Raw genomic sequence first — 27,362 nt, forward strand, 5'->3', positions numbered from 1 at the left:
TTTTTCTTTTTCTTTATGGACTTGGTTCTGTTTCATTTTGTTTGGTTTCACAAATAGAAATCAGTGTTTACCCCCCTTTTCAGCTGTTGTATAAAGACTACAAGAAAAAAAGTTATTTGGGAAAGTCACAAACAGCAATTGCCTATAGAGTGAGGTTGGAAGTGAAATCCATATGTAATGCCTCTGTCAGCAAAGACTTAGTAGAAAATGGTTTATAATAAATATTCACATCTGCTGCTTTGGACACTCTAATCCATCCTAAGGATCTTTGCTGTGTCAGGTTTTGTTCTAGATGAAGAAGCCCAGTAGTTATAAAGGTTTGCAAATAGGCTGTATTTATCATGGTTAGCTTTACTTTTATAACTTTTCTCTGTTTTAGAGGTATTCATGATGTTTGGGGGTAAAATTTGTGATTAAATATTTCACTATAGCTTTTATGGTGATATAATTCTATAATTCTTATTATAAAATGGACCAGTGCTATTTTCACAATATATCACTTACCTAAAATCTGTCAAGAAGGCATCATTGATAACAATGCTATGCTGGCTGTGGAAAGCAATGGCTGAAAGCCCAGGCTCTGGATTCGAAGTGCTCTGATTAAATGCTAGCTCCTTCTATACCTAGGGTGTCATTGTGAGCAAGTTACTTCGCCTTTCCAAGCCTCTATTTCTTCACCTACATGGAGGAGGCATTTTTTACATAACAGATATTTAAGCATTTTTAAATAGTACTAACTATTTAAAATACAGATAAATAGTACTATTTAAAATATTAAATAGTTAATACTATTAATACTAACTAATATATTAAATAGTTAATACTATTAGTACTATTTAAAATATTAGTTACTACTATTAGTACTAACTATTTAAAATATTAAATAGTTAATGCTATTTTCTTTATCATTAGATTACTGTAAGGATCATACGGAATTATCCATATCAAGCACTAAATATAAGGATCATACAGAATTATCCATATCAAGCACTAAATATAGTATCTATCACATTAAAAGAGTTTAATAAATTTTAAATGTTATTACTGAAACAATAATATGCCTTCTAAGTATGATTAAATAATCCCATGGATAGTACTAATGTCATACTTATTTACACTAAGTACTGAGCTTATGTAAACATATCCTATTGTTTTACTTAACTCCAAGTCCCATGATAGTTTGTTACTGGACTTCCTTAATAAAAATATTAATTAAAATTGGATCCCTGATTAGTTTTCACTTTGAGGAAATGAGCCACTAAAAAATATATGATACAAAAATTATGCAAATACCCTGTGCTGTATTTAGCCATCTTATGTAAAAAAAATTCAACTTATCAAAATTTGAATTCTAAGCTAGAGTAAAAACTCCCAAGTCATTTTGAAATGGAAGTATTTATTTCCACTTCAGCTTCAAAAAAATATTTGTTGAGTTCATGAGTATCACAATTTTTAAAGCAGGAATGTATATTGAGTTGTAAGTAATGATTAACATAATTATTATAAATAAGTTTAAAGAAGAATACAAATGTTTTCCATAAATTTTGAAAGCTATGCCTTTTAAAACTTTCTAACATATAATTTATTTGAAAAAGAAAGTTGCCTTTCATAGTTGCTTTCAATCTCATCTCCTCAAAATGCTTTATTAATCACAAATATAAAAGAATAGTAGGACGTTTGATGAAATCTGCGTATAAAGGAGGTAGACCATTAGGCTCTATGTCCCAATTAGAAAATTTTATAACCTAATTATTGATGTGTCTTAATTTTGACTCAACTTATTTCTTATACCTACAGGAGCTACTGCATATTTAATAACTGACCCCTAACACAGAATGATAAGTGAAAAAAATAGAATGCTTCATTGCTTATAAACTGTGAACACTCGAAATAAAACTTTGATTCATTCTCTCTCTCTCTCCTCTCTGTCTCCCTCAGGTCGAGTTTTAGCTCAGGCAAGTGGCAATGGTGTTATCCATTTGCTAGATCTTAAATCTGGGGAGATTCACAAATTGATGGGCCACGAAAACGAGGCACACACGGTTGTGTTTTCTCACGACGGGGAGATTCTCTTTTCTGGAGGCTCTGACGGCACAGTTCGAACGTGGTCTTGACCGTCAGCACATCCCGCTGCAGAGGGCATTCCCTTTAAGGCTTGAAAATGCCTCCTGTAGTCCCAAACCATCAAATAACTGGTTAAATGTGCCAGCAGGTAACATTTACAGTCTGCTTTAAAACATGCTTTGGACATATATTTTAGTGCTCATACTGTTACTAATAAAAAATAACTTTATGCTCACCCATTTGTGTCAGGGTCTTTTTTCTCTCTCATTTTGATAAGAATTTAGAGACACGGCATCTTTGCTAGGGGTTTTGAAAGAAACAGCTTTACAATGACGCCTAATGACAGACTAGATGAATTACAGGAGATTGATCTTTAATGTTAGAGAACAAACTGCAGGAAAACCTGGCTACTTAAAAAAAAAAAAAAAAAAAATCAGATCCAAGCTTCAGGAAGACCTGAAGTTTAATCATGCAGCACCAGGGAAGTCTTTCTGCCACCAAAGGGTCAAATAGAATCGACGAGCATACGTTTTCACAGATTGTTTGACAATGATTATACTTTATCTATTAATAATAATTGGGGGACTGCAGATGGCTTAAATCTAAATGCAAGCCTCTTCCGGAACTTTCATCTCTGCAGCCCATCCAAGAACGCGTTAGGTATACAATTTTATAGAAAAAAAATAAATTAATTGTAATTTCAATGCAAATAAGTATCTCGCACGTAGAATGTCTTTACCCCTCCTAATGCACGCATCCGCTGTATAAAGTGCGACTGCTTGGAGAGCACTCTAGCCTCGTCTAAAGCAGCTCTGGGATTTCGACAGAGCTGGGCTCAGAAGCCAGTTGTTGGCGCTGTCCGTGGTGCTGAGGAATTCCCGGCTGCCGGCAGAATGAGCTCCAAATCAGCAATCTGCAAACTGCTCTTACTGATGCAGAAACCCAGCTAAAGTTGCTCCTTTCCTTCACATCCACAGTTAGTATTTTCCGGTGTGTAAGAGGGGATTCAAGCAACATACTGTGGACGATGGTGATGGTATTGCCAGCGGAGTGGGCTTTAAGCTACAGCATGCTGTTGCTGTTTGTGATCCTCAGAGCCTAGCCAAATCACCTCTACTGCCGTAGCAAACACTGTGTAAGTGAACTCATGTGTGGAGGAGGCGTAATCAGCCGGGAAATTTCATAGAAGGATCTAAGAAAATGCTAAAAATAAGTTCAACATGATTCTGCTACTGGGGTCTGGATTTCTACAGGACCAGCATTGCTTCTTGCTTTGAATTCTGAAGACAGGTCCAAAGCAAATTTCTTATATGTGTCTGCTGTGTTTCTTTCTGGAAGGGCGGGAGACTGCTTCTTTACTGTGTTTTGAAATGGGAGGTAGAGAGAATGGATTGCCTTTAATTCATGCCTAAAAAATGTATTCTTTGGGTAATTAAAGAGGAACTGCTTTCTTAAAACATACCTGACCTTTTAGTTCATTTTGGGCTGTGACCCCTACCACCACCATTAACCTCCAGAGTGATTAGGTAAGTGTATCTTATGACATGAATTATGTTTGTTTTCTCAAAGAAATAGATGCAGTCATTTTAAATCATCTGTAGCAATATGGGGAGGGGGGGAAAGTTAAGCTGGGAAGTGATCCTCAGTTTAGCAGTGTTTGCTTTCTTTTTAAAAATCTTCAGATAAACATTACATTTGATTTATCCCATGTTTCTTCTCTTAAATAGCATCTTAAATTGTACTAGGGCAGCTCAATTATGAAGGCTTTTTAAAAAAAAAAAAGCCTAAGAACTTTGTTATATTGAAAATAAAATCTTCTTTTTTACCATGCAGATTTTAAGATATATTTCATATAATAAAAACATATTTAATGTTTATATAAAGTAGATATTACATTCCTATTTTTACCTCTAAGTTTACATTTACCATAACCTAACACATTAATGCCTACCTGTGGCTTACAAAGAGATCATTTTCTGCCTATGTCCCTTTGAAGCAGAATCATATGTGTATTTTATATGGCTTATCTTGCATGCATTGACAGATATTGCTGGAATATTATAAGGAAGCACAGTAGCTTTCTTTTCCTCCAAGATAAACTTTCTAAATATGTGATGTATAAATGCTTGCTTTAATTAGTAAATTATATTTATGCTTTTTCAGAAGCTTCTGTTATGTTTGTTATCTCTGTAGTAATTTGAGAGAAAAAAATGCTTTGTCAAAGGGAGCTTCCAGATTCTCAAGTAGAATTATAGGTTTGCATTTTCTTGTTCTGTCATGACTCATTATTTTTGACATATTTTATAAGAAATCATCGGCTTTATGACCTACCCAAAGGGAATTCTAATATCAGAGGATATCAGAGGAATTCTAATATCAGCTTTCTCCGGAAAGAGGGCATACTACCTTCCATTTTACTATTACTAGAACTTGCATATCTACCTTAAAATGCAAATATAATAGTTTATGAAGTTTCCTAATGTCATCTTTATCTTATTTTAAGTTATTGTCTGTATATGTTAGACTGAAAAGAGATGGTTTATCATTGCTCTTAATATAATCTGAAAATAAACCAATGTATAACATTTATAGCTGACCTGAAAATGTCCTGTATACCATCTTAGTGTTATTGGCATGAAGCCAATAGCATTTAAATAAAAAAATGAGCTATTTGACAATACTTTTTCTTATTTATTACTCCCTAAAGTCACAGTCTCCCCAGAGCCTCTGTGTGATTTAGTTATTCTAAATATTTAAATAAGAGCCCACTCCCAACCCTTCACATCAAGCACCAATACTAAGTGGAGTTTACAAGAGTCAGTGTCACAAAATTAATAAGGCATATTTTCTATGAATGGTTAACACTTAATTACGGTTTTAAGCAACTTCCACAAAGAATTTTATGCTGGCATCTTTGTGCAGATTGTGTACATGTAAATATTTTTGACATTTCAAGAGTTATGTTTTCAAGATCTCATAAATTGTATTTATATTATATTGAAAATTTTAATTTAAATAATATTACATATATACTAGATTCAAGTTACTGTGAAATAAATTTATAGATAGATCTTTCCTGCCCACTAGGAGCTTCCTTCCTATGTAAAATAATGTGGACAATAATACAAATAAATTTGTTTTTAACAAACTCTTTTAAGCACATGGAATTCTCTTGTATTATTTATTATTTCAAATTTTCTTTCTCTTAATCACTATGGAATAGTTATGTTGTTTTTGTTATCAACTATATTTCAAAAATCCAGACTCATGTTCACTTAAACAGGTAACTGATGTTGACACCATTGTTGTTCTTTAATTATGGGCATAAATAAGTAGGAAATCCTTTATAGTAGCTCCTTCCTAAATATAATTTATATTCAACTGTTGGTTTATTCCCTTTCCTTTAGAATTAGATCTTTTTCTCACTAATCTCTTGAGTTGACACAGATAATTATAACATATGTTCCATCACTGACTAGTCCAGTTTAAAGAATAATAGAAAATGTGAGTTCAAATATTCTTGAGCTATTTGTAAGTTAGTCCTTGTGATCACATTTTGGGGCTCAGTAAAACCATTTCTTTGCAACTTAGATAAAGCCAGACCTATGAAATTCAGAAGGAAAATTCAAGCTGAAGGTTCCTATATAAAATAATCCAAAAGGACAAATTTTAATGCATATATTGCCAAGTATCAACTCTCCAAACCTCACAATAAGGCATAGATAGTTGCATGAACTTAGTCTATTTGAGGACTTAGTATCTTCAAATTGATCGCAAACAGTTTAAGAGCGTGGGCTTAAATGAATCTATCTTCACTTTATATATGTCAAATTATTCTTTTTAAATATTTATTTTCAGCCTACCCCTCTTGTATTCCCATGGAAGGAGCTGAGTATATTTAATATTAGGAGCACATCCAGAAGTCTTTGAAGAGGGGGATGGCTCTTCATATTCATGAAGCTTGCATACTTCTGTTGGTCATCCCTGGATTGGTCACCTCTGCTGCTATCAGTCATGAAGACTATCCTGCTGATGAAGGTGACCAGATCTCCAGTAATGACAATCTGATCTTTGATGACTATCGAGGGAAAGGGTGTGTCGATGACAGCGGCTTTGTATACAAGTTGGGAGAACGATTTTTCCCTGGGCATTCCAACTGTCCGTGTGTCTGTGCTCTAGATGGACCTGTTTGCGACCAACCAGAATGCCCTAAAATTCACCCAAAGTGTACTAAAGTGGAACACAATGGATGCTGTCCTGAGTGCAAAGAAGTAAAAAACTTCTGTGAATATCACGGGAAAAATTACAAAATCTTGGAGGAATTTAAGGTATGCGTTTCCCTCCATATTTATTGAAATATCAACTTTTCATACCACGTGCTTAGTACATTGCTACATTAAAGTCAGAGTTGGAAAAATGTACTTTAAAATTTCCCTTTAAATTATACAATTTGATTCTAATTACCATAAGTAGCACCATGGTCAACAAATGGCCAATTGGTTTGTTGATCATATTTGTTAAGTTGCACAATAACCTTTATTTTTTTTCCCAGAAGTATTTGGGGCATACCTAACACCTTTTATTTTTGCCCTTAAACATTTCTTCTCTGTTATTACAAAATATGTTTTCTGATGGGAACAATTTTGTGTATAGTGTATGTGTCTCCTAAATTAATTTTTTAATTGTGTCAGTTTTGTGTGTTGCTTATTAGCCTGTATTTGAAGTCATTTAACAATATAGTCTAGAATTATTTGTTTATTGTGTGGAAAAGCTACAGAGATACACTTCTTAGCTGTGGTCCTCATATTAAGAAAATGCATTGGGCCTACTTGTTGTCAAGCAAGATCCCCATTCTGTTCTCTGCTCGCTGGATTTTTTGCTTTCAGGATTCCACAGAGAACTGAATTTTTATCACAATCCATGTAAAGAGTAGTAAAAAAGACTGTAATTTTTTTCAGCCTACATGGTACTTTTTAGTTTTTCTTTTATGCTTGGGTCATATTTTCAAAGTAGCTTAGAGTTCATTTTTATCCCTTATTGAACTTTCTTTTCCCCAATGGCTAATTTTAATTGGGATATCCTACAAGCCTGATCTGAACCCTGAAGGTATGAATACATGAAAAATGTCCACCTTAAATGTAATGGCAGTTTGTGCCTGGAGTGTCTGTCATACTGATGGCTTTATATAAAATGTTCCCATTTCATCTAACCAAGTTCTGTGATGACGTGCTCAGAACCTTAGAGGTAAAAGCAGATATAGCTAGTTTTCAGTGTGGGTGTTTATGTATGAGAGAAGACATTTCCATTATTAGCACTGACCCAACTTCTCTCACCACAAGGGTCAAATGGTGCCAGAAATCAGTATGTAGAAAAAAGGTCTCAACTGACCATCATTAGCGTAATCTGTGTATTCATAGTTAATTGTATTTAGTTCATTATTAACCTGGAATGAACCAGGTTATGGGTTCAAGCCAGTTCTGATTTACCCAAGAATACCCAGTCATTGGAACTAGATTCCTTAGGACAAAAGGGAAATTTTAATTATGACATTCAACTTCCTTAGACATGTTATTCTCGACTTTTGTCTTTCGTGTATTATTTTATTGCACAAAATTAAGAAGTAAAAGCATGAGAGTCTAGTAAAAGTATCATTGTTGACACCAAATAATAGTTGAGATTAGAGTACATTTATTAATGGTTTTATGATCTCTAAAATATTGTATATATTTTGACATTACCTATTTTTAATGTCATCTTAATGGAAGTAAGTAGAAGTACTCAACACACTTGATTCTAGCAGTCATATCACCCTTTTCTAACCTGCATTTATATCTAGACTAGAATACAAAAGAGTATTGTAGGAACAGCATTTCATAACTAGCACAAATAAAAACATAAGTTTCTGAGATTTATATAATTTGGTAATCTGTATTTAATAAAGAAAATATTGTCTAACTTAACTCACTATTGAAAATGCTATAGTTTTCCCTCTATTTATTAGATTTTACTACAAAGATAATAACTATGTTACCATGTCAAACAATATAGAGGTATTTAAAGAAAAACTTAATAATTTCTGTACCCCTTCTAGTTATAACCCTACTATAATCTAATTAATCCCTACTACTTCTTTCCTAATGTATGATCCATTAACATGCACAGCTTTTTCACCTGGCTTTTTGTGTCATAAAAATTTTGATGTGATTTTTAAAATAATAGATATCACTTTTTTTAACAAGAATTTAGAGTCATAAAGAGTTTTAGAGACTATATAGGGCAAATGTGTCAGAATGAGAAACTGAGACCAAAAAAGTATAAATTACTTATCCAAAATTGTCAAGTTATTTACCTTAATTCTAAATGCTGCCATTCTAACATACTATATGATCTCTCAAAGCAGTTTGTCACTAAGGTCAGATAGACTTGGATTCAAATCCCAAATTCATCACTTGGATATAAATTTTTGAATGGAGTTCTTAAACTTTTTGATCCACAATGGTAATGACCATAAAATAGCCATTGTAATAATCACTTTCCTTAGGAGGAGAGGTTGGAAATTCTTAATAACATATAATTTCTCTGAAGTCACTAACCTTGTGATGACGAGTACACAATAGGTATTAAATAAGTGATTGTCCCCTCCTTCTTAACTCTAATATCCAGGGATTTACTCTAAATTCTAAATTCCTCTATGGCTTTGCCTACATTTTATAATGAAAGTTCAACTTTAAAAGACTTTCAAATGAAGAATTCTCATACCTTTTAAAAATGTTCTACTTATCCCTATGAACCATATAACTCTAAGTAAATATTAGCCATAATCTGTCATCTTGATTCTCTTCCAACTCAGCTTGCAAGGAACAAGTCATTAATTATTAAAGATGCATAAAACTTTCATATAATAATGTTGATATATCAGTTAGGGAGGTTGTATTATGAGATATTCTTCACATAAATATATTCATCCAACAAGCATTTATCAGACCGTTCAGTAGATAAGATACTGTAGACGTACTTACAATTGAAAGTAGGATATCTAGAAACCAAAATCTCTGCTCACAAGAAAGACATGATCGATGTGAAGAGAGAAGGGGGAAAAAGCAGGTAAAAGTTAAGTATATGATTATGAAATCCCAATATAACTCCCAAGAGATTGTGATGGCAGAAGCTTATCAAAATAGTATGAGGCTTGGTTAAGCAAGAGATTTGTCTTCAGGATGCTAACCCTATACATCTTGTAGAGCTGCCTGTTCTTCAAGAAGTACTTGGAATTGATCTGGGAAGACTGAAATTCCAAAGACGAAACTGCCAGAGCAAAATCAGAGACTGGGATGAATACAATCTGCAAAGAGGAGGGAGATGGGTATAATTGGAAGCTAGATATGACTAAAATGCTATCCTAGTAAGAGGCAAATTCAGATATGTGTCGGTGGAGAGTGGATGGAAGGGCCTTGAATACTGGGCCAAAATATTTAGATTCATCTGAAGAATAATAGGAAATAAAATGCGGATTGTTCTGTACATAGATGACCTAGTTAAACATAAATAAAAATGAATGTCCTATATCCAAGCACAGAATTGAATAGAAGTAAAGAGAAATTAATAGTGGAGGAAGGAAGTCTGTTGCAGAAAAAAAGAGAATGAGGTGCACAAGCACAAAGACATTCAGGACAGTTTTCAGGGTAAAATCTAATTTCCCTGCTGTAGCCTAGATTCTACTCATCAACCTCTCCAAATCCCTCAAACTCTTGGTGGCTTTTCTTCCCTGTGTGTTTGCGCTGCTGTTCCACAGTATGGAACACTTTTTCAACATTGCTCCCTGTTTAAATCCTACTGGACCACTTCAAGGCTCCATTTAAATCTCACCTCAACTGGAAACCCCTCTCTGTCTGTCCTACCTCATATCTCCCACACTGTATCACTCCTTCCATATGTTCCCACGGCCTGCTATACACACCATCACTACAAGAACAGTAACTGTTGTCTGATACTGTGAAGAGCTTTATGTATATTATAACACATTTTATTTTACAATAACACTGTGAGAATTGTACTTTTATTAGCACTGTTTTACGGATAAGAAAACTGAAGCAGCAGAGTGTAAGTAACTTGTCCAAGACCATACAGCTGGAAAGAGGAAAAAGTAGGACTCCAAGCCAGGCAGCTTGACTGCAGAATCTAAGCTCCTCACCACTTCTAGTGATCTACCCCACAGCAATAATGTAATACATCACACTGCAATAATATTAAATCATGTAAAATATAATATGAAATAATATCATATGAAACCACTCGTCTCTTCCATTAGTCATTGAACCCTTCGAGGCTAGCGACACTGTTTTCTTTTTTCTTTTCCCCTCTATTCCCAACACCGTGTGAGCTACATAACAGTCATTTAATACCTTTTTTGATGAATAGCATACCAGGTCAAATTGTAATCAAACCTATAGGATAAAGAAGTTAGAATTTCTTTAGAATGATTTAGTTTCTGTTTATGTGTTGATCTCTTCATTTTAATTAAAGAAGCACTGAAAGTTGAGACAAAAAATGCTCTTTGGGCAGTTAAAATGGCACACATTGTTCTCTTATGATAAGAGTGCCTATTTTCGTCCTGCCTTTACTTTCTTCCTCTCTCAACCCCTTCCTCACCAAGGGTTGTCTTGGATTCTGTCTCCATCCCAGCATCGCAATGACTACCTAGTGTTTTAGCTGTACTGTCTCACCCTATGCAGCTGCAAATCATAGGTCACACTTCAATATTTTCTGATCACCAAATTCAAATGTAAATTGATCCACATGTGTCACCTGATAGGAAAACTGATGTCATTTATAAAGGTTGTGGGATTTTTGTGGGGTTTTTATTTCATTTACTGATGCAAGCTTTGAAAATGAATTTCTCTCTATTCTTTTTGAAAACTCTAAATTCTCCAGGGTTCTGGTAATATTGTATTAAGATAAAGGTCACTGTATAGTAGGTTCTCTCATCTTTCTTTTATGTGCACCCCGGCAATATGACACTGGAACCTACTTTTTGAGAAATAAAGCATATAAATAATACATTATAATAGCAGTTTCTACCAGAAAAAGTTTATTGGAAATGTAGGCTTAACTATCTTATGCTGAGTTTCTCAAAGGAAGAAATAATTTCTTATTTTGCTCAGTATTTTTATAACTCTGATTCTGCTAGAATTAGCTTTTTTGACCATTTCCTTATACTTTAAAACTTGTACTGATTTAGTTGAAGGTCATACACTGAAGGTTATACCACATGTAGCTGAAAGAAACCTTTCAGCTTTTGCATAGCTTGTTTTATTTTAAAGTGATTTTCTGCAGTCAATTCCCAGTGTCCCTAATTCAGGATTTGGATTTGCCCAAGATCAGTGCCCTGCTGACACTGACCTTTGTGTTTTTCCCACTATGGGCCAAAGACAGTGGACCAGGTCTCTGAATTCTATATTTGAAAGGTGCGGTGTGAATATTTTTTCAAGTCAAACGTCTTATGGGTTTGTTGTTGCTTTTATAAAAATGAGCATGTTTTCATGATGCCAAGTTTTTGCCCTGAATTTTATACTTAATATTTAAATCTCAAGAGAATAAAAGGGGACCCGCCTGGCCAACATGGTGAAACCCTGCCTCTACTAAAAATACAAAAATTAGCTGGGTGTGGTGGCGGGCACCTCTAGTCCCAGCTACTCGGGAGGCTGAGGCAGGAGAATCGCTTGAACCTGGGAGGTGGAGGCTGCAGTGAGCAGAGATTGTGCCACTGCACTCCAGCCTGGGCAACAGAAGGAGACTCTGTTCCAAAAAAAGAAATAAGAAAATTAAGCCGTGGGATTATTTTGCCAAGTCATCACACTCATAAAAATTGTTGATGCCAATTTGGATTTAGAATTGATTTGCCCTTTAATGGGTATATTCACACAGAGATAAAAATTTCAACCTTCTCATTAATAGATGCCACATTATTAATGTCCAATATTGTAAAATTAAATCTGTAAAAACGTTTGAGTGGGAAGAATTTTGGAATTCAGGTTTGGGAGAGTCATTTGACGTCTAGTTGTTTTTTTAATATGGAAAAGAAAATGGAAGGCAACAGGTTCTAGGAGCTGAGGACCAGACTTATGAAAGAACAGGGAAAACCAGAGGCTGTAGAGATATCTCAGTTGAGGGGACTAACAGGTAGGTAACACTTTGCACAGCACAATTCACTGCCCCTTGCCTACTTACCCACCTGCCATTGCACGAGTGTCTATGAAAAGCACAGGAACTAAGTCAGATGTTTACACAAGGCAAAGGAGTACAAAAAGCATATATATGAAGGATGAAGCCTGTATTTATTTTAATAACAGAGAAATCAGTGGATTGTGAGAATAGAGGTGCAGTTTTTAAAGAGTTTTATACAAAAGAGGGTTTTCATTTCTCAACAAATGGGTAGTGGAGTCACCAGGGGCATTTTTAAGATACTATCCCAAGAAAGAACTAGAAAGCATCATGATTTTATGCGGCAAAGATAATTGGGGATCTTTGTAGAGAGGTTGAGAAGATTAATTCCATAATTATTGGCTCTGCAAAATGCAGTTTCTGTTTTGCAGAGCATGTTGTGGCTTTTAACATTAAAATGGCTTTGAGTGAGTTAAAAGGAATGCCTTCCCCTTTCAAGTTGCTACAAAATAACAGTGATTGAGACCTTACTGTTGCTTATCTGAGGCTCAGCCTCAGCATGCAGAATGAGTGGGTTCAAAGTGGATATTCTCAATGGGGGATTCCCATCTTCGTAAGTAACTGGGGAACCTTTACGTAATTTTTATACTCTTTGAGTAATTTCATTCCGGAGATTAGAAGTCAATTTTATTAAAAAATTTATAATGTTCACTGCACACTTTTTGCACCCACAAAAGTACACTAAAAGTTTTTTGCACTCACAGAAGTACATGAAATCTAGGAAAAAATCTACTTTTAAAATAATTTTTCTTAAAAAATTGCATTGATAATTGAGTGTTATCCTTTTGATATTAAGTACTTTCTAAAAGAGAGTAGAATTATAAGAATAAATGGCTTCCAAATTAATTCCCAAAGGAGTGAAATAGCTCATTGACAGTCAGAACTACAGTCTCTTACTTTACATTTTAAGAGAATTGATGGTCAGCTAGCCCTTTTGTTAGTTATATATAGCAGTAGTTTTTCATACTCACTTACCAATATTTATTGCTGTCCTTCATATTGGAAGATGCCGCTGTTAATGGTGATGACTGTGTGACAAGCATGACTACCGAGATTTGTGACTGGGCTTCTGTGCCGTGTGCACATTGGGAGATCAGCGTTGATTTGCAGCCACATCTGAGATTTGCGGAGCTTGTCACTGTTAGTGACTACCCCAGACTTGAGGTCAGTCATCAGTAGTTTACAGACATGATTGCCCATTCCTTACTGACTCACCCACATTGAGAGAAGATGAAGCTGAAAAAAAGAATGACCTGGTAGTCTCCCTTCCAGATTTTAACTCCAACTGTACAAGGTTTTGGATATGTTAAAAAAAATTGCCTATTTTTAATTGTTTCTCCTCACCAAAAGACAGAATTGGTTAATCGGGTGATATTAACAAGCATAATTTTTTTCTATTTCCTACATCTTATTTCATAACACAGGCCTACATATCTTTGGCAAATTTTGCAGATTAATTTATAATCTATGTAATCTAGATTTTAATTGCTCCATACATGCATTAAGTTGTGTGTGTGTGTGTGTGTGTGTGTGTGTGTGTGAAACTGGAAGGAGCAAGAGTGTTCTTACTTTAAGAAAATCTTGTTTTAAGATATTAAATCTTTTGTTCCTTCTTCTTAATCGCCATGAACATATTTTCACTTTGTTTTGTTATCCTGCATCTTGATTTATACATCAGGCACTGTGTTTTATGAAGGACAGCACAAGAAAAACCTATCGGTGTATTTTTTAGTTGTCTTTTAGGGAAGCGTTTGAAACAAATAACTAAGAGGAGAGTTGAAGTGATCAATGTCTTTGCTTTCTCAAACAATAGGCATTATTAATTGGGAACTGGCTTATTTTGGAGTCTGTACTTTGGGTTTTATCATCACTACTGATTAGCATCAGTAATTTCAGTCTAACACACTTCCATTGTTGATTTCCTTGCCTCTAGCCTGCTGTAGAGTATATCACAATAAAGCCATCTTTGCAAAGATTTAATGACATCATGGAAAGACTGAATAAAGTACTAAAGTGACAAGAAAGATCATTCAGCTCCTGAAAAAGTTTTCAGATGACATTATTCTATGGCTGTATAAAGTTGTCTACAGGGTATAAACATGCACTGAACACAACTCTTAATTTTCCCATTATGTCACATAACCATGAACAAAACTCGATATACGTTTATTCTGGCTACAGAATTGATACAATAATGAGACCATATATATCTTATGAAGAATAAATAGTATTGAAGATTTGAAGATTATAATATTACATATCAATTTGTAACAATTACTAAAGCTCAGAAGGTTTTTTTAATTAAACATTATTGGGTTGGGATTTTGAAATAATTTTTGTTTTAGTATTTACCTTTCACTACCATTGTTACATCTTGGTTTGGGATTTTATTTCTAGTATCTGCATTTATATAAATTTTTCTGTTTGTAAAAAGGCAGGCATTATGGTTTCTTTTTTATAGTCTAGGTCCTTTCTACTTTTGAGCGCTGACCATAGAATTTTAGATCTAAAACAGAACTTTGAAATTATTTTATCTAACTCCCTTATTTTAGAGGTGATAAAAGAAAGACTAACAGAAACTTAGTGATAACACACTTCCATTGTGCCAAATAATGGCACAGCTCATTATTTGCAAAAGCAGTATTAATATGTCACTTTCCTGTGATCTTTTTTCTATATTTTACTACCGTCAGGTTTAACAGAAAAATACCAGCTCATTTGCATCTTCTTTTCCAATAAATATGTTGGATTCAATGATTTATCTCAGCCAATTGTCTACAGAAATGTGATATCAGGACCTATCACCATGACAACACAGAGTTACAAGTAGACAAGAACAATAAAATATTGGCACATCAAAAATCAGTCTTTGATACAGATTGAGTACAATTTGTGAAACTAGCCTAAGTTTCCAAAGGCTGTAATAAAAATGGGGCCCATTGTCTAAAACAGAAAAATTATGTAATTAAACCAAACAATATAGGCCAAAATAAAATTAAAATATATTACATTAAACATTACCTATTTATTTTCACTGAGACTACTTTATACTTGGATGTAACAAAGGACCAAAATTAGCTGTGCTTTCTCATGCATTTTGATGGTTTTAGAAAATGAGGACCCATTTTTTTTTTCACTTAGCAAACTCTCACCTCTCACTAGATGGCAGGAATGGAGTATGCAAAATAGACGGTATATGCAAAAATCTCTAATTCTGTGGCATTAGAACAACAACAACAACAAAAATCTCTAAACTGGCTGATGATCAATATCACCTAAAGAAGGACTGTTGCAAAAATTCAGATTCCTTGACCTTTCCATCTTAAATTCCAATTTACATCATTTAAATCTATGTTATTCTAAAGTTTCTCAGATTATTATAATTCTCAGTAGGGTTTGGGAATCACTGCTATAATTCAGCCTTTTCTAGATTGTTTTCTAAGGAATACTAGCATCCTGTGTGATTGTTCATAAGGATTTCAGTTATTTTTCATGGTCAAATAAATTTGAGAAATGATGCATCCTTTAACCTCTCTTGGAAATGAGCAGTACACGTTAGTATACTGAGACTACTTGAGCATATTGGAAGGTAGGTTTGTTTGAGAGTTAGTACGTATAGTTCAACAGCTGAGAGCTCAAAAGTGTGGTGAAAATTGGATTTTAAAGCTGGCCCTACCACTTACCAGCCAACTGACCTAGGCACACATTACTTCACCTCTTTCTCTATGTACACATCTATAAAAGAGAGATAATAGTAGACAGTACTTGGCATGCACCACGTGATTTATAAAAGCTACCTGATATTTTTACTACGATTACTATTAATACTAAACTGTATTTCATCCAGAATTTCACAAATTTGTGTGACAGTAGAACATTTTTTTTCTCAGAACATTTATTAACATCTTAAATTTCACAAAAGTTCAATGAAACACAGTTTAAGAAATATTTTGCTAATGATTCAAGATAGGCTAATTCCTTTGACTTTTATGAGCAGTTAATGATGAAAATCTATCTTTTCTCAGCTTATCTTTTAATATTTTGTTCTTTGTAAAGTTCCCAAAATTGTATTTAATGCGATTATTTATGGAAATTTATTAATTTGTGTTACAAAAGACAATTTAGTTGAAAAATGACTTTTAAAAAAATAGTGGTAATATCAACTACAAGTAATGGATTCTCTAAGACAAGGGTCAACACACTATGCTCCATGAGCCAGATCCAGTTCACAATCCATTTTATTAATAAAGCTTTATTAAAACACAGCCATGCTCATTCACTTACATATTGTCTATCGTTGCTTTTAGAATATTCCAGGCACTGTATGACCCACAAAATCTAAAATATTTACTATTTGGCCTTCTATAGAAAAGGTTTGCTGATCCTTGCCTAATCTGGAATCAGATATTCTTCCCTTTCTACTTCTCTCAAACTGTGCTGTCACCAAATCCTTCTAACTTGCACTCTTGAAGGTTACAGCCGTTTGGGTACTGCTGGATATCAGTTCTCTTTAATCAGTGCGTGGTCTCAGGGATCTCTTTTCACACAAGTAAATTTCAAAAAGCCTGTAGATTTGCCTATTTTAAATGTATACATACTTAACAGCAGGCATGTTCAATCCTATTTCTCTGCATTCCTGACTCAAAAGAGCACAGCTTTGCTCTTTGCACTGATGTATCATAACTTAATAATTTTCCATTCACTGAAAATTCTCAAATAAAACAGATAAAGATTAATTTTTTATCTTTTTATATCCCATGTGTTCTCTTTTGATAAGTCAAAAAGTTATCTTTAGTTTAATATAATAGATATATTTAGGATTATATTAAGTGAAAACATGTATACATTATTTCTGCTTACTTAGGTACTCAGTCCATTATTGCGTTTGTAAAATCAGCTTACATACACAATCCATAGTTTGATCCCATTAAATAAATATCCTTTTCATATAGAGAAGCGGTAGATCTTGTGGGCTATACCAAAATATAGAAGACAGAAATCTGACCGTCAAGGTGCGCCTAGTTTATCTAAAGGAATAATACAGGTACCACTGATGACAAGTAGCTTATGATGACTGCTCTAGGAACTCAGATGAAGAAAGAATTCAGACCGGGCACGGTGGCTCACCCCTGTAAAACCAGCACTTTGCGAGGCTGAGGCGGGCAGATCACCTGAGGTCAGGAGTTCAAGACCAGCCTGGCCAACAAGGTGAAACCCCGTCTCTACTAAAAATACAAAGATTAGCCTGGCATGATGGTGGGTGCCCATAGTCCCAGCTACTTGGGAGGCTGAGGCAGGAGAATCGCTTGAACCCAGGAGGTGGAAGTTTCAGTGAGCCGAGTTCTGGCCATTGCACACCAGCCTGGGTGATAGAGTGAGGCTTCGTCTCAAAAAAAAAAAAAAAAAAAAAAAAAGTAATTCAGTCTGAAGAACTAAAGGAAGATATGCTAAGAGTGGGGGTTGCAATGTATTAAAAGCAGTTTAGACAAAATTGGAAAGTTTGCAAACATAAAGGCAAAGCTTATTCAGAGAAATGGTGTCAAGCCGAGTGACAAGAGCATAGGGTATACAGAGTTAGAAATAAGAGTGAGGCGGGAGCATGGGACCAATTCACAGCATGAATGCTAGGCTAAGGAGCTTGGGTCAAAGTCTGAACTGAGTAGACAGCCACCAAAGGGCTTAGATCAAAGAAGCAACAAAACTAGATTTGTGCCTAAAACAAATACCAATAATAGTTGGCAATTTCATTAAGTATCTTGCACATGCATTTCCTTATTAAATTATTGAATCCTAAAATATTTTCACTCCCATTTCACAAATGAGAAAACCAAGATTCAGAGAAATCTGTGCTTTTGTCCTTGTCATATAAATGGAGATTATCAAACTTGGCAAATCAAAAAAGTTCTCCTAACTCTAACTCTAGGGTTTTCTCTCATATCTTACCAGCTTTGATTAATTCACTATGAACATTATGCAAGTAATGTGGTAGAGATAGTGTAGTTTTCATTTTGGGTGTATATATTTCCTATAGTGTTGAATGTGTTCAATTATAAGTCTATTTCATGTTTAGTCACCTCTTTTTCACAGAAATGTGGCACATTGCTAACATGAGGAAAATTCTTTTCCTGCTTTATAGGGCTTGACTGGTTTCATTTTGAAAAGCTCCCACTGTCAAAAGAAGTATGCTTCTAAGGCACATTCCTATCCATTTAAAAAACAAACTGCATTCTGAATGCAGTGAGGATTGGCCAGGATTATTTTTGCCAATTTAGAGATTAAAAACAAAATTCTAAACCAGTGAAATATAAATTTTTAAAAAAGAAAATGCAAAACTTGTTAATGATTCTTGCAGTCTTAGAAATGCACACTCTCTAATACTTCACTTATTTTCACACGTTAGCTTTATTGCTCTCTCCTACATATGACAGAGGAAAAAACAAAATTGTTCAGTGTAACTTTAATTTTCCCCCAACATTAAAAATAAAATCCTGCTAAAATTGCAAACCTTTGACTGCTGAGATGTGGAAAGCTTCATTAGAGACAAAAAGGAGAATCAGAGAATTTTTCTTTTGTTAATGAGACTCTAGGACATTCACATTGAAACTAAAAGATACTTAAATCAAGACTCCAAAAACTGTGAGCTAAAGTTACCCTGTTAAAAATCTGTTTTTGGCAAGAATCTGATTAAAGATTGAAGTTTCATCTCTGTAAATAAGAATCTAATTAACTATCTAAAAATACTGTCCAATGCCATTCTCAATCGAACCACAATTTGAGTGCAAACATTGTTGTGTTTTAGAGATGTAACACAGATTGCTTTCAAAACTCTGAAAGATGTACAATTGTCCCTAGGTATACACACACAGAGGATTGGTTCCAAATCCTCTCCAGTACCAAAATCTGCAAATACTCTGTAAAACTGTAAGATACAAATTTCTTACATAAAATGGATTAGTATTTGCATATAGCCTATGCACATTCTCCCATACACTTTAAACTATTTCTAGATTACTTATAATTTCAAATACAATGTAAATGCTGTGTAATAGTTCATTGTACTGTATTGTTTAGTAATAATGGTAAGAAAAATAGTCTGTAAATGTTTAGTACAGAAAACCATCCATTTCCTTTCCAATACAGTATTTTTGATTCACAGTGGGTTGAATCCATGGATATGAAACCCACGGATATGAAGGGCTGACTGTATGTTTTACAAATTCAACATTTCAAATAATTCATAATGAATGTCATTATGCCATAATTTAATAAAAATAAGTTATAACTAATATGCTCCCTTGAGGAATACACAGCCATTGCAAATGGACAAAGAGTGGGGAAGGAAACTCTGACGAAGTTGAAAGCTATGATGGCAATCATAGTCATGTAATCAATGCCATATCGTTTACATGTGCTTTCACATATTATATAGTTTAGTCTCAAAACAATCCAATGAGAAAATTAGAGCACTCTTAATATTTTATTATTAGCTCCATCTTACAAGCGAAAAACCCAGGCTCAAGAGGTTTAAGTAACCTGTCCAAGGTAGAACAGCAAGCTACATTTCATGCCAGGATTTCAGCTGCAAGTGTGCTTATTTCACATTATCATATAGCCAAGTTCCACTGGGTGATAGCACTAACAATTTTTATACATGGTTACAAAATTATCACTGCTTCTGCCATACCTTGTCCCAAAGTTATACACTAAAGTAGAGAGGTTTATCGAGAAAGTACTCAGTCAAGATTTTTTAAATTAAAATATGCTTTCATGTTACTGCCCATAAGCCATCTCAATATATTTTTGTGGAATGAGATAAGCTATGAACTAAGCATCAAATAATGAACTATCAAATTCAGTAGGAAATTACTGTTTGGACTTTAGAAATATATTTCAATACCAGCAGTGATAAAGCACTTGTTATTATTATATTTTAATTACTCTTTCTTCATAACCTGTCAAAGTATGACATCAGCAAATATAAAATGAAGAAAAAATTTCAATTTTTTGAAAATCTTTGCACACAGACAGTGGCAAAAAAATAAAAAAAGGAGTTCCTGAGAAATAATCTGATTGGCACTTCCAATACAAATGGGTTTGGTTGTTCCAGGGTGATAACTCCCATCCCTTAGACCCTAAAAGGTCTTAAATTCAGTGTCATCCACACACGTTTAGCAGGCTGAGTTATGGCTCTTTCTCTTTTCTGTTATCACTTCCTTTTAATGTTTTCTGCAGAATAGGCCAGGTCATATTCATCTCCTATGATTCTTTCAGGCTGTAGAATTCTCCTAGTGATGTACTCTTCTCCAACCATATGTGACCTTGCTTTATTGCTGTTGTAGATGACTGATTCTTTGTCTGATATCAACAATCTCTCCTTTCCAGTGTCAACAGAAAAGTTTTGAAGTTATGCAGTTGCTCACTTTTTTCCTGTTGCATAAACGGGCGATAAATGTAGCACCTTCAGCATGAAAATACATGGGTTCTGCTTACAGTACTCAGTTGCTTTGTCAAGGATGTTTTTTATACGAAAGCCAACTGTCAATCCAGCTTGTCAGTGAAGGACTAAGGACGGCTGCTTTTCCTGAGTATTTCACAAGTATAGGTGTGATACTTCATCAAAACCTCGATTTTATATTAAATCCTCAAGTTTTTGTCTATATGTCTGGGCCCTCCTTTGATTATCATAAAGGCAGCTAAATTATCTTTTTCCTCTCTTAAATATACCCTGATATTTCCTTGATAAGCATACTGTGCCTACTTTAAAAAAAAATGCACCTTTGATTGCAAATAAACAGATATTATTGCTTACATTCTCCTTACCTATATTTTTTAAAATTTACATTTATATGTTTTCTTCATATTTCGGAAAAAGCTGCATTTTATTGTCATGAGACTCCTTGAAAATGTTGAGGAAAAATATCGGTTCTTCACACCATCAGTTTGTTGGTATAGGCAGAATAAAATTATAGGGTTACCTGCCCTTAAATATATACTAAAGTATATTTTTAAAACTTTACAAAAAATTTTTTATTTTATTTTTTATTATTATTTTTCTTTTGAAATGGAATCTTGCTCTGTTGTCCAGGCTGGAGTGCAATGGTGCAATCTTGGCTCACTGCAACCTCCGCCTCCTGGGTTCAAGCAATTCTACTGCCTCAGCCTTCCGAGTAGCTGGGACTACAGGCACCTGCCACCACGCCTGGCTAATTTTTGTATTTTTAGTACAGGTGGGGTTTCACCATGTTGGCCAGGCTAGTCTCAAAATCCTGACCTCGTGTGCTGCACCTGCCTCGGCCTCCCAAATTGCTGGGATTACAAGCGTGAGCCACCGTGCCTGGCCAGGAAGAAAATAATTTTAGGAAAAAAAAAATAGAACATTGATAAAATGTCACTGTTGTGTAGCAACAATGGCAATTTCAAGAATGAGCAAACTTTTTTTACTTGATAATTAATAATTACAACTGGGTACTTCATCAGTTGTTTTCCAATCTTCTAATATTTTACTTTAGCTCAGAGTGCATGCAAATAAAAATACAAAGATTAAATCCAGTGGCTAGGTTTTCTATTATAATAGTACCGCCAGTTATTCTTACAGAAAAGGTATTTGTTTTTTAAAAACATCAAAATATGTGTTTACAAATATTTCAACTCTTCTTCTAGATTGCATTTATTGGAGTAGGAGAGATATATAGTTCATCTCGATATACCTTATATACACTACTTTGTATACAATGTATGTTTAATGAATATGCTGAATATTTTTTTTTAAATTAGACATCATATTTCTGAATTGTAGTTTATTACCTACCTAGTTTATTATATCTACATGGGCAAAGCTATGTGCACTCCATAATCACTTCACTAAAATGCTTATGTTTTCAACAAAAATGAAATGTTTTTTGATAGACATGCTGAAAAAATATACTCCAGAATGTATTATCAAAATACAAACTCCACCAGAAAAAGCCAGGGCAGCTACTACTTAACTCGTAATGCAGATAATAATACCACGATTATACATTTGCTGAGTAACTGAGATGGTTATTTTAAAAAACTCTGTGCATCTGTTTTTTTATGTGCTTCCTCAGTATTAAAATTCTTAAAGAAGTTTCAGCTTGATGTCCATAATTTGATGAGTTACAACCTCAGTGTTCCAAATATGCTCCAATCAATAGAGCAGATCGCTGAAGAGGTCATCACAATCTCATAAGACCAGGAACACTGAGGAGCATTTTAATCAGTGATGCTATGGGTCATCTTTTAGACAATTGTGAATTTTGGTTAAAACCCATTGGATCAGTTGATTATTAGGTGACACCTGTTGCATGCAAATTACTGGCTACGGGAGTGGCAGTGGATGCTAAATACTTTTGCACTTTGTAATTTAATGTATATTTTAATGAAGTGAACAGTGAGATTCCTGACAGGCATCAGCAACTTTGAAATAGAGTCTTCCAAATTTTCATACAGTTTGAAAGTAATGAGATTTGTTCCTTAAAGTGATAAAATTTATGCCATAAATTATCTCTAAAAGAAGAGTGCTTCTAAAAGCTGTATTTTTTCCTTTGTGGAAAAGATTAGATTTTAAATAGTTGTTTAATGGGAGTTTTTTGAAAAGTAAACAAAGATTTTCTTTGATCATTTTTGCTTATTATGAAAGAAATGAAGTACCCCTTGGACTCTGAAGCCTAATATCACTTGACCAGAAGGAAACCCATTTATAGGGTTAGTAGGTATAAACTTGGCACTTAGAATATATCCCATCTATTTGCGTATCCGTCCCTTCAGCTTTCAACAGTATTCACAGACAACTTTCTAAGAAACCAGTGTTGTTTTCAGAATATTCAAAATGTGTGTTGTTGGGCTTTGTACTCTATCCCATCCTTTTGGGAAATGGACATGTTTAAAATCAGGACTTGTTCTGAAAAAAGATTTTCTAATATACTAAATTGTTGTGCTTAATAAGCAACCATTAAAATTGATACACATTATAAAATGAGACTAGCTTTTTCTCAGACCCTTTAGCAATTCCTCTGCATGTACTCTTGTCCAAATTTAGTTAGCACAGTATTTTCTAGTGCAATAAAAGTCTGTAATCATCTACTGCTAGATAGCCTAGTCAATGGAGTGCTTGAAGATTGACTTACCTGTGATCTGCATGATGAATATTATGAATTTAAAATTACCTTTAGAGGGTGAGTTTATGTGCATTGCCATAATGTTGGAACCCAAATAGTTATTTCATGACTCACAGTCGGAAACCTTTTTCCCCAAAGTGCCCATTATAATATTTAAATAAAATACAAACATCTCATTGACTCAAAATCATTTTCATGCATAATGAACACAGATGAAGCCGCCCAGAGATATGGTTTAGCAAATAAGAAAACATAGATTATACATAAATGATTATGCATTTTAGTTAACAAACATTTGTTGAGTATCTATCATGTGCTAAGATGTCTTCTAGGTGCTGAGAATACAACAATGAACAGTATATTATAAGGAGATTAGAATCTATGAGGACAGGAGCAAATTTACCAAAAAAATGTAAAGAAATCAATAAGAAAGTTTCACAGACTGATGAGAGCTCTGAATGGTTGACATGATGGACAGAGAAGATGAAGGGGCTGGAAGGCCTGAGTCATCAGGGAATACCTCCCTGGGGAGGTGGCATTTGAGTTGACACCTAGATGATGAGACTTCAGGAAAAGAAAATGGGTTCGTTGCTTTTCATTCTTTCATTTTACTTGTTGATTTATAATGGCCAGTTTCACCATTCACAACTACTCTTTATCTGAAGCTTCTAATAACAATTGTGATTTTAGTTGCCTAAACCAATATTTATGAAAGAGTCTCATTTTGCTCTATTAACTATACTGTGTATAGCAGGAAACCCCTTTCTAATCTAGGGCCAGCTGGGACAGCATTTGGAATTGCCATACAAGGTATGTATTTAGGGCCAGGCACAGTGGCTCACACCTATAGTCCTAGCACTTTGGGAGGCCAAGGTGGGTGGATCATTTGAGGTCAGGAGTTAGAAACCAGCCTGGCCAACATGGTGAGACCCTGTCTTTACTAAAAGTACAAAAATTAGCCAGGCATGGTGGCATGCACCTGTAACTCCAGCTATTTGGGAGGCTGAGGCAGGAGAATCACTTAAACCCAGGAGGCAGAGGTTGCAGTAAGCCAAGATTGTGCCACTGCACTCCAGTCTGGGCAACACAGTAAGACTCCATCTCAAGAAGAAGAAGAAAAAAAAAAAGTATGTATTCAGAGATAGCAGAAATTGCTTAAATGGAGTTCTACATTAGTTATTTAAAAACACTCAGCTGGAGAAATAACAAATTTAAAACAGATATATTAACTGCTCAAGCCACCTGATATATATATATATATTATATATAAATATATGTATAAACAAATACATTTGACCGCTAATCCTAATTTCAACTAAAATTTATGAAAAAGTATTGAGTGAATGTTACTTTATTTTCTAAAGAGTGCACAGAAATAAAGTGTTCTGTGAGGGTTCTTAGGAGTTTTCTTGTATAAAATTTTAGGATGGTATAATTCAATCACCATACTTACAAATCTCTAGCTGGCAAAAGCCATGTACTAGTCATAATTTCACATGTTCTTCTTTAAAAAATGCTAGTAGAAATAATTTTTCTGGGTACTTCTTTCAGTATTCTCTGTTTCTCTAAGGATAGCTTTATTCTTTAAACTTTGGTTTTACAGGGACATTTTCAGGTTTCATCTATAGTTTTCACATGGAACAACCCAATAAAAGGAAATCTGTAACCAGCTCAATGCTTAAGATATAAAGATTTATCCAAAGTACCGTGAGTTTTACACTGTAAATGGGAAGGATTTTTAAAATTTGAACTTAATGTCAAAGTAGCACGCTGCACACTCCTAGTAACTTATTGCTGTTCAAGCAGTATCTTTTTACAAATGCAGGGGCAGGCAGGGGCAATGGAGAAAGTCAAGTTGAGCAAGAGGACAACAATAGTGCCGGAATTGTAAGATGATGAAAGGAAAGAGGCTTGGCAAGTCTGGAGAGGATGGAAAGGGGTTCTGGCTTGAAGTCAATGGGTTACATTTGATTGAGTGTTTACAGTGGGATCAGAGGGGCACAAGGAGGCTTGACATGAGAAAAAGTGCACTAAAATAGAGACAGACCATTTGTAAAAACAATTTAATGAAAACAGAAGAGGAAATCAAATGCATATGATAAGAGATTCTGAGTCAGAAAGGGATGGCGTACAGTACATAAATAAAGCCAAGTTCAGGGCAGGGTGAGAAGCCACCAATGATTAATGTGATGTTTTTATTTTTCTCATTTATGTTTTTCATTATTCAAACCCTATTCAAAAAATCAGATATACTCTTATCACTAAGTCTTGTGGTCTTAGATCTTCCTCAGAATATTTCTCAGTTTCCAATGCTTTATTGGTCTTCACTGGATTATTATCTGTTAACACTTCTCCCAGATGCCTGCACATCTAGTTACCAGGTTCCAAAGCTTGAAGATGCCGAGGTCTCCAAGAATGCAACACTTGTGGCAACCTAACTTTGGCAACTACGGTTTTCTAACTCACATTTGTGGAAAGTTAAAAAGCTCTAAGTTTCCACAATAATCTCATCATGCACCAAACACCCAAGTTAATGGACTTCTCTTTCTTAGCAGGAGCATCAGTACACAGAATGGTGATTCTTGTTACCAAGTGGCAGTCCATTATAGCAGTTAGGCTACTGGATTCAAATCCTGCCTTTGCCTCTTACTACCATAGGCCCTGGGAAAGTTATTAAACCTTTCTCAGCCCATTTCCTCATCTGTGAGATGAAGATAAAAACAAGTCTTGCTTCATAGAATTATTACAAAAACTAAGTAAGTAGATATAGGAAAATTGCTTAGCACAATGCCAGTGTTTAAATTAGAATGGTCTTCCTCATCAGTGTTGGGAATCTAATAGTTCAACAAATCTTTCTTAAAGACTATAGTTATTTTGAAGTAAACATTTTGCATTTGAAAATTTAGGATTCTCTTCAGAATTTTTATTCCCTGAATCAATCCACTAGAGTTGCACAAACCAGCCCTTCCTTCAACAAGAAGGGAACCAGAAAAAATAAACAATGCTAGCTGTGGGGAAGGGATTATATTAGTGGCTTCCGTTTTCCCCCATACTGGCAGTAAATACAGTCCAAGTCTTTGCTGCATTTCAGAAGGCTATGTGAAAATACTTATTCGTAATTAACCAAGGAAAGGGGAAAGTTCGACAAGTCTGCTTGGGAATTTTAGATATCACGATGAGGTTTGCAAAATAAGGAGCAAAAGAGCAACAAGAGTTTCCATCTCTTATTTGCTAATTTTCTCCATTAAATAATGTACTGTAGGTTCTAATCTTTTCTTAATTTGCTGAGATTATTTAGCAGAAAAGCATCAGAAAAATCTCAACCCTTGAGAATGCAATAGATTTCTCTGAAATGTTTAAACACAACTCACCACATGGTAAAGAGTTTAACTGTACCCTTCAAAAATGCCATTGATCATGTTAACAAATAGCGATACTTTACCACAGATCCCATGGCTAATTGTTTTGTTCATACTAAATTTGAAAGCAAAGTAATTTAAAGTTAGGCTGTCATTCTCCAAGCAAAAAGCAAAGACAAAATGAATTTTTAAAATAATTAGTTGAAGGGTTTCCACTACAGACTGTCTGAGTTGAGAAGCACTGATATTACACAGATTGTCAGATCCAGGGAAGAAATAAGAGCTGACAAGGGTTTTGGACGGTAGTCACTGAAACAAGGGAAGAGGGCTTTAATTAGCACAGTTTGCAGGTAAGAATCTGTGGCTTCAGATTGGAGGCAGAACTTTCTAAGAACAAATGGCTTGATTTGAGAAATGTGGACATTGTATGACTTCTGACACCACCAAATTTTCATTCCAGAATTTTAAACTGCTGTTCCATGAGAAAAGTAGAGCTAGAACTTACAAAGGATGAGAAAGTCAGAGGGTGGCCCCTGCTTTAGATTATTTGTGCCATAGGCAGTTTCTAGAAAGGAAATAG

At 34.6% G+C, this 27,362-nt stretch overlaps 2 protein-coding genes across 6 annotated transcripts in view; both read left to right on the forward strand.

The window, feature by feature from the left end:
* SPAG16 (sperm associated antigen 16) overlaps positions 1–2,299 on the forward strand; it is a 1,140,172-nt gene extending 1,137,873 nt beyond the window's left edge. For all 5 annotated transcript variants that reach the window (XM_001148592.5, XM_054679316.2, XM_009444219.5 and 2 more), the window contains one exon: positions 1,939–2,299. In XM_001148592.5, coding sequence (XP_001148592.1) covers positions 1,939–2,114 — 176 coding nt within the window. In that variant the 3' untranslated portion in view covers positions 2,115–2,299. The remainder of the gene's footprint in view (positions 1–1,938) is intronic.
* Positions 2,300–2,857: 558 nt separating this feature from the next.
* Positions 2,858–27,362, forward strand: part of VWC2L (von Willebrand factor C domain containing 2 like) — a 167,721-nt gene continuing 143,216 nt past the window's right edge. The window contains exons 1-2 of the mRNA XM_526017.9: positions 2,858–3,590; positions 5,923–6,392. Coding sequence (XP_526017.1) covers positions 6,003–6,392 — 390 coding nt within the window. The 5' untranslated portion in view covers positions 2,858–3,590; positions 5,923–6,002. The remainder of the gene's footprint in view (positions 3,591–5,922; positions 6,393–27,362) is intronic.

Source organism: Pan troglodytes, chromosome 13, assembly GCF_028858775.2.
Source record: "Pan troglodytes isolate AG18354 chromosome 13, NHGRI_mPanTro3-v2.0_pri, whole genome shotgun sequence".
In the NCBI taxonomy this organism is placed as follows: domain Eukaryota; kingdom Metazoa; phylum Chordata; class Mammalia; order Primates; family Hominidae; genus Pan; species Pan troglodytes.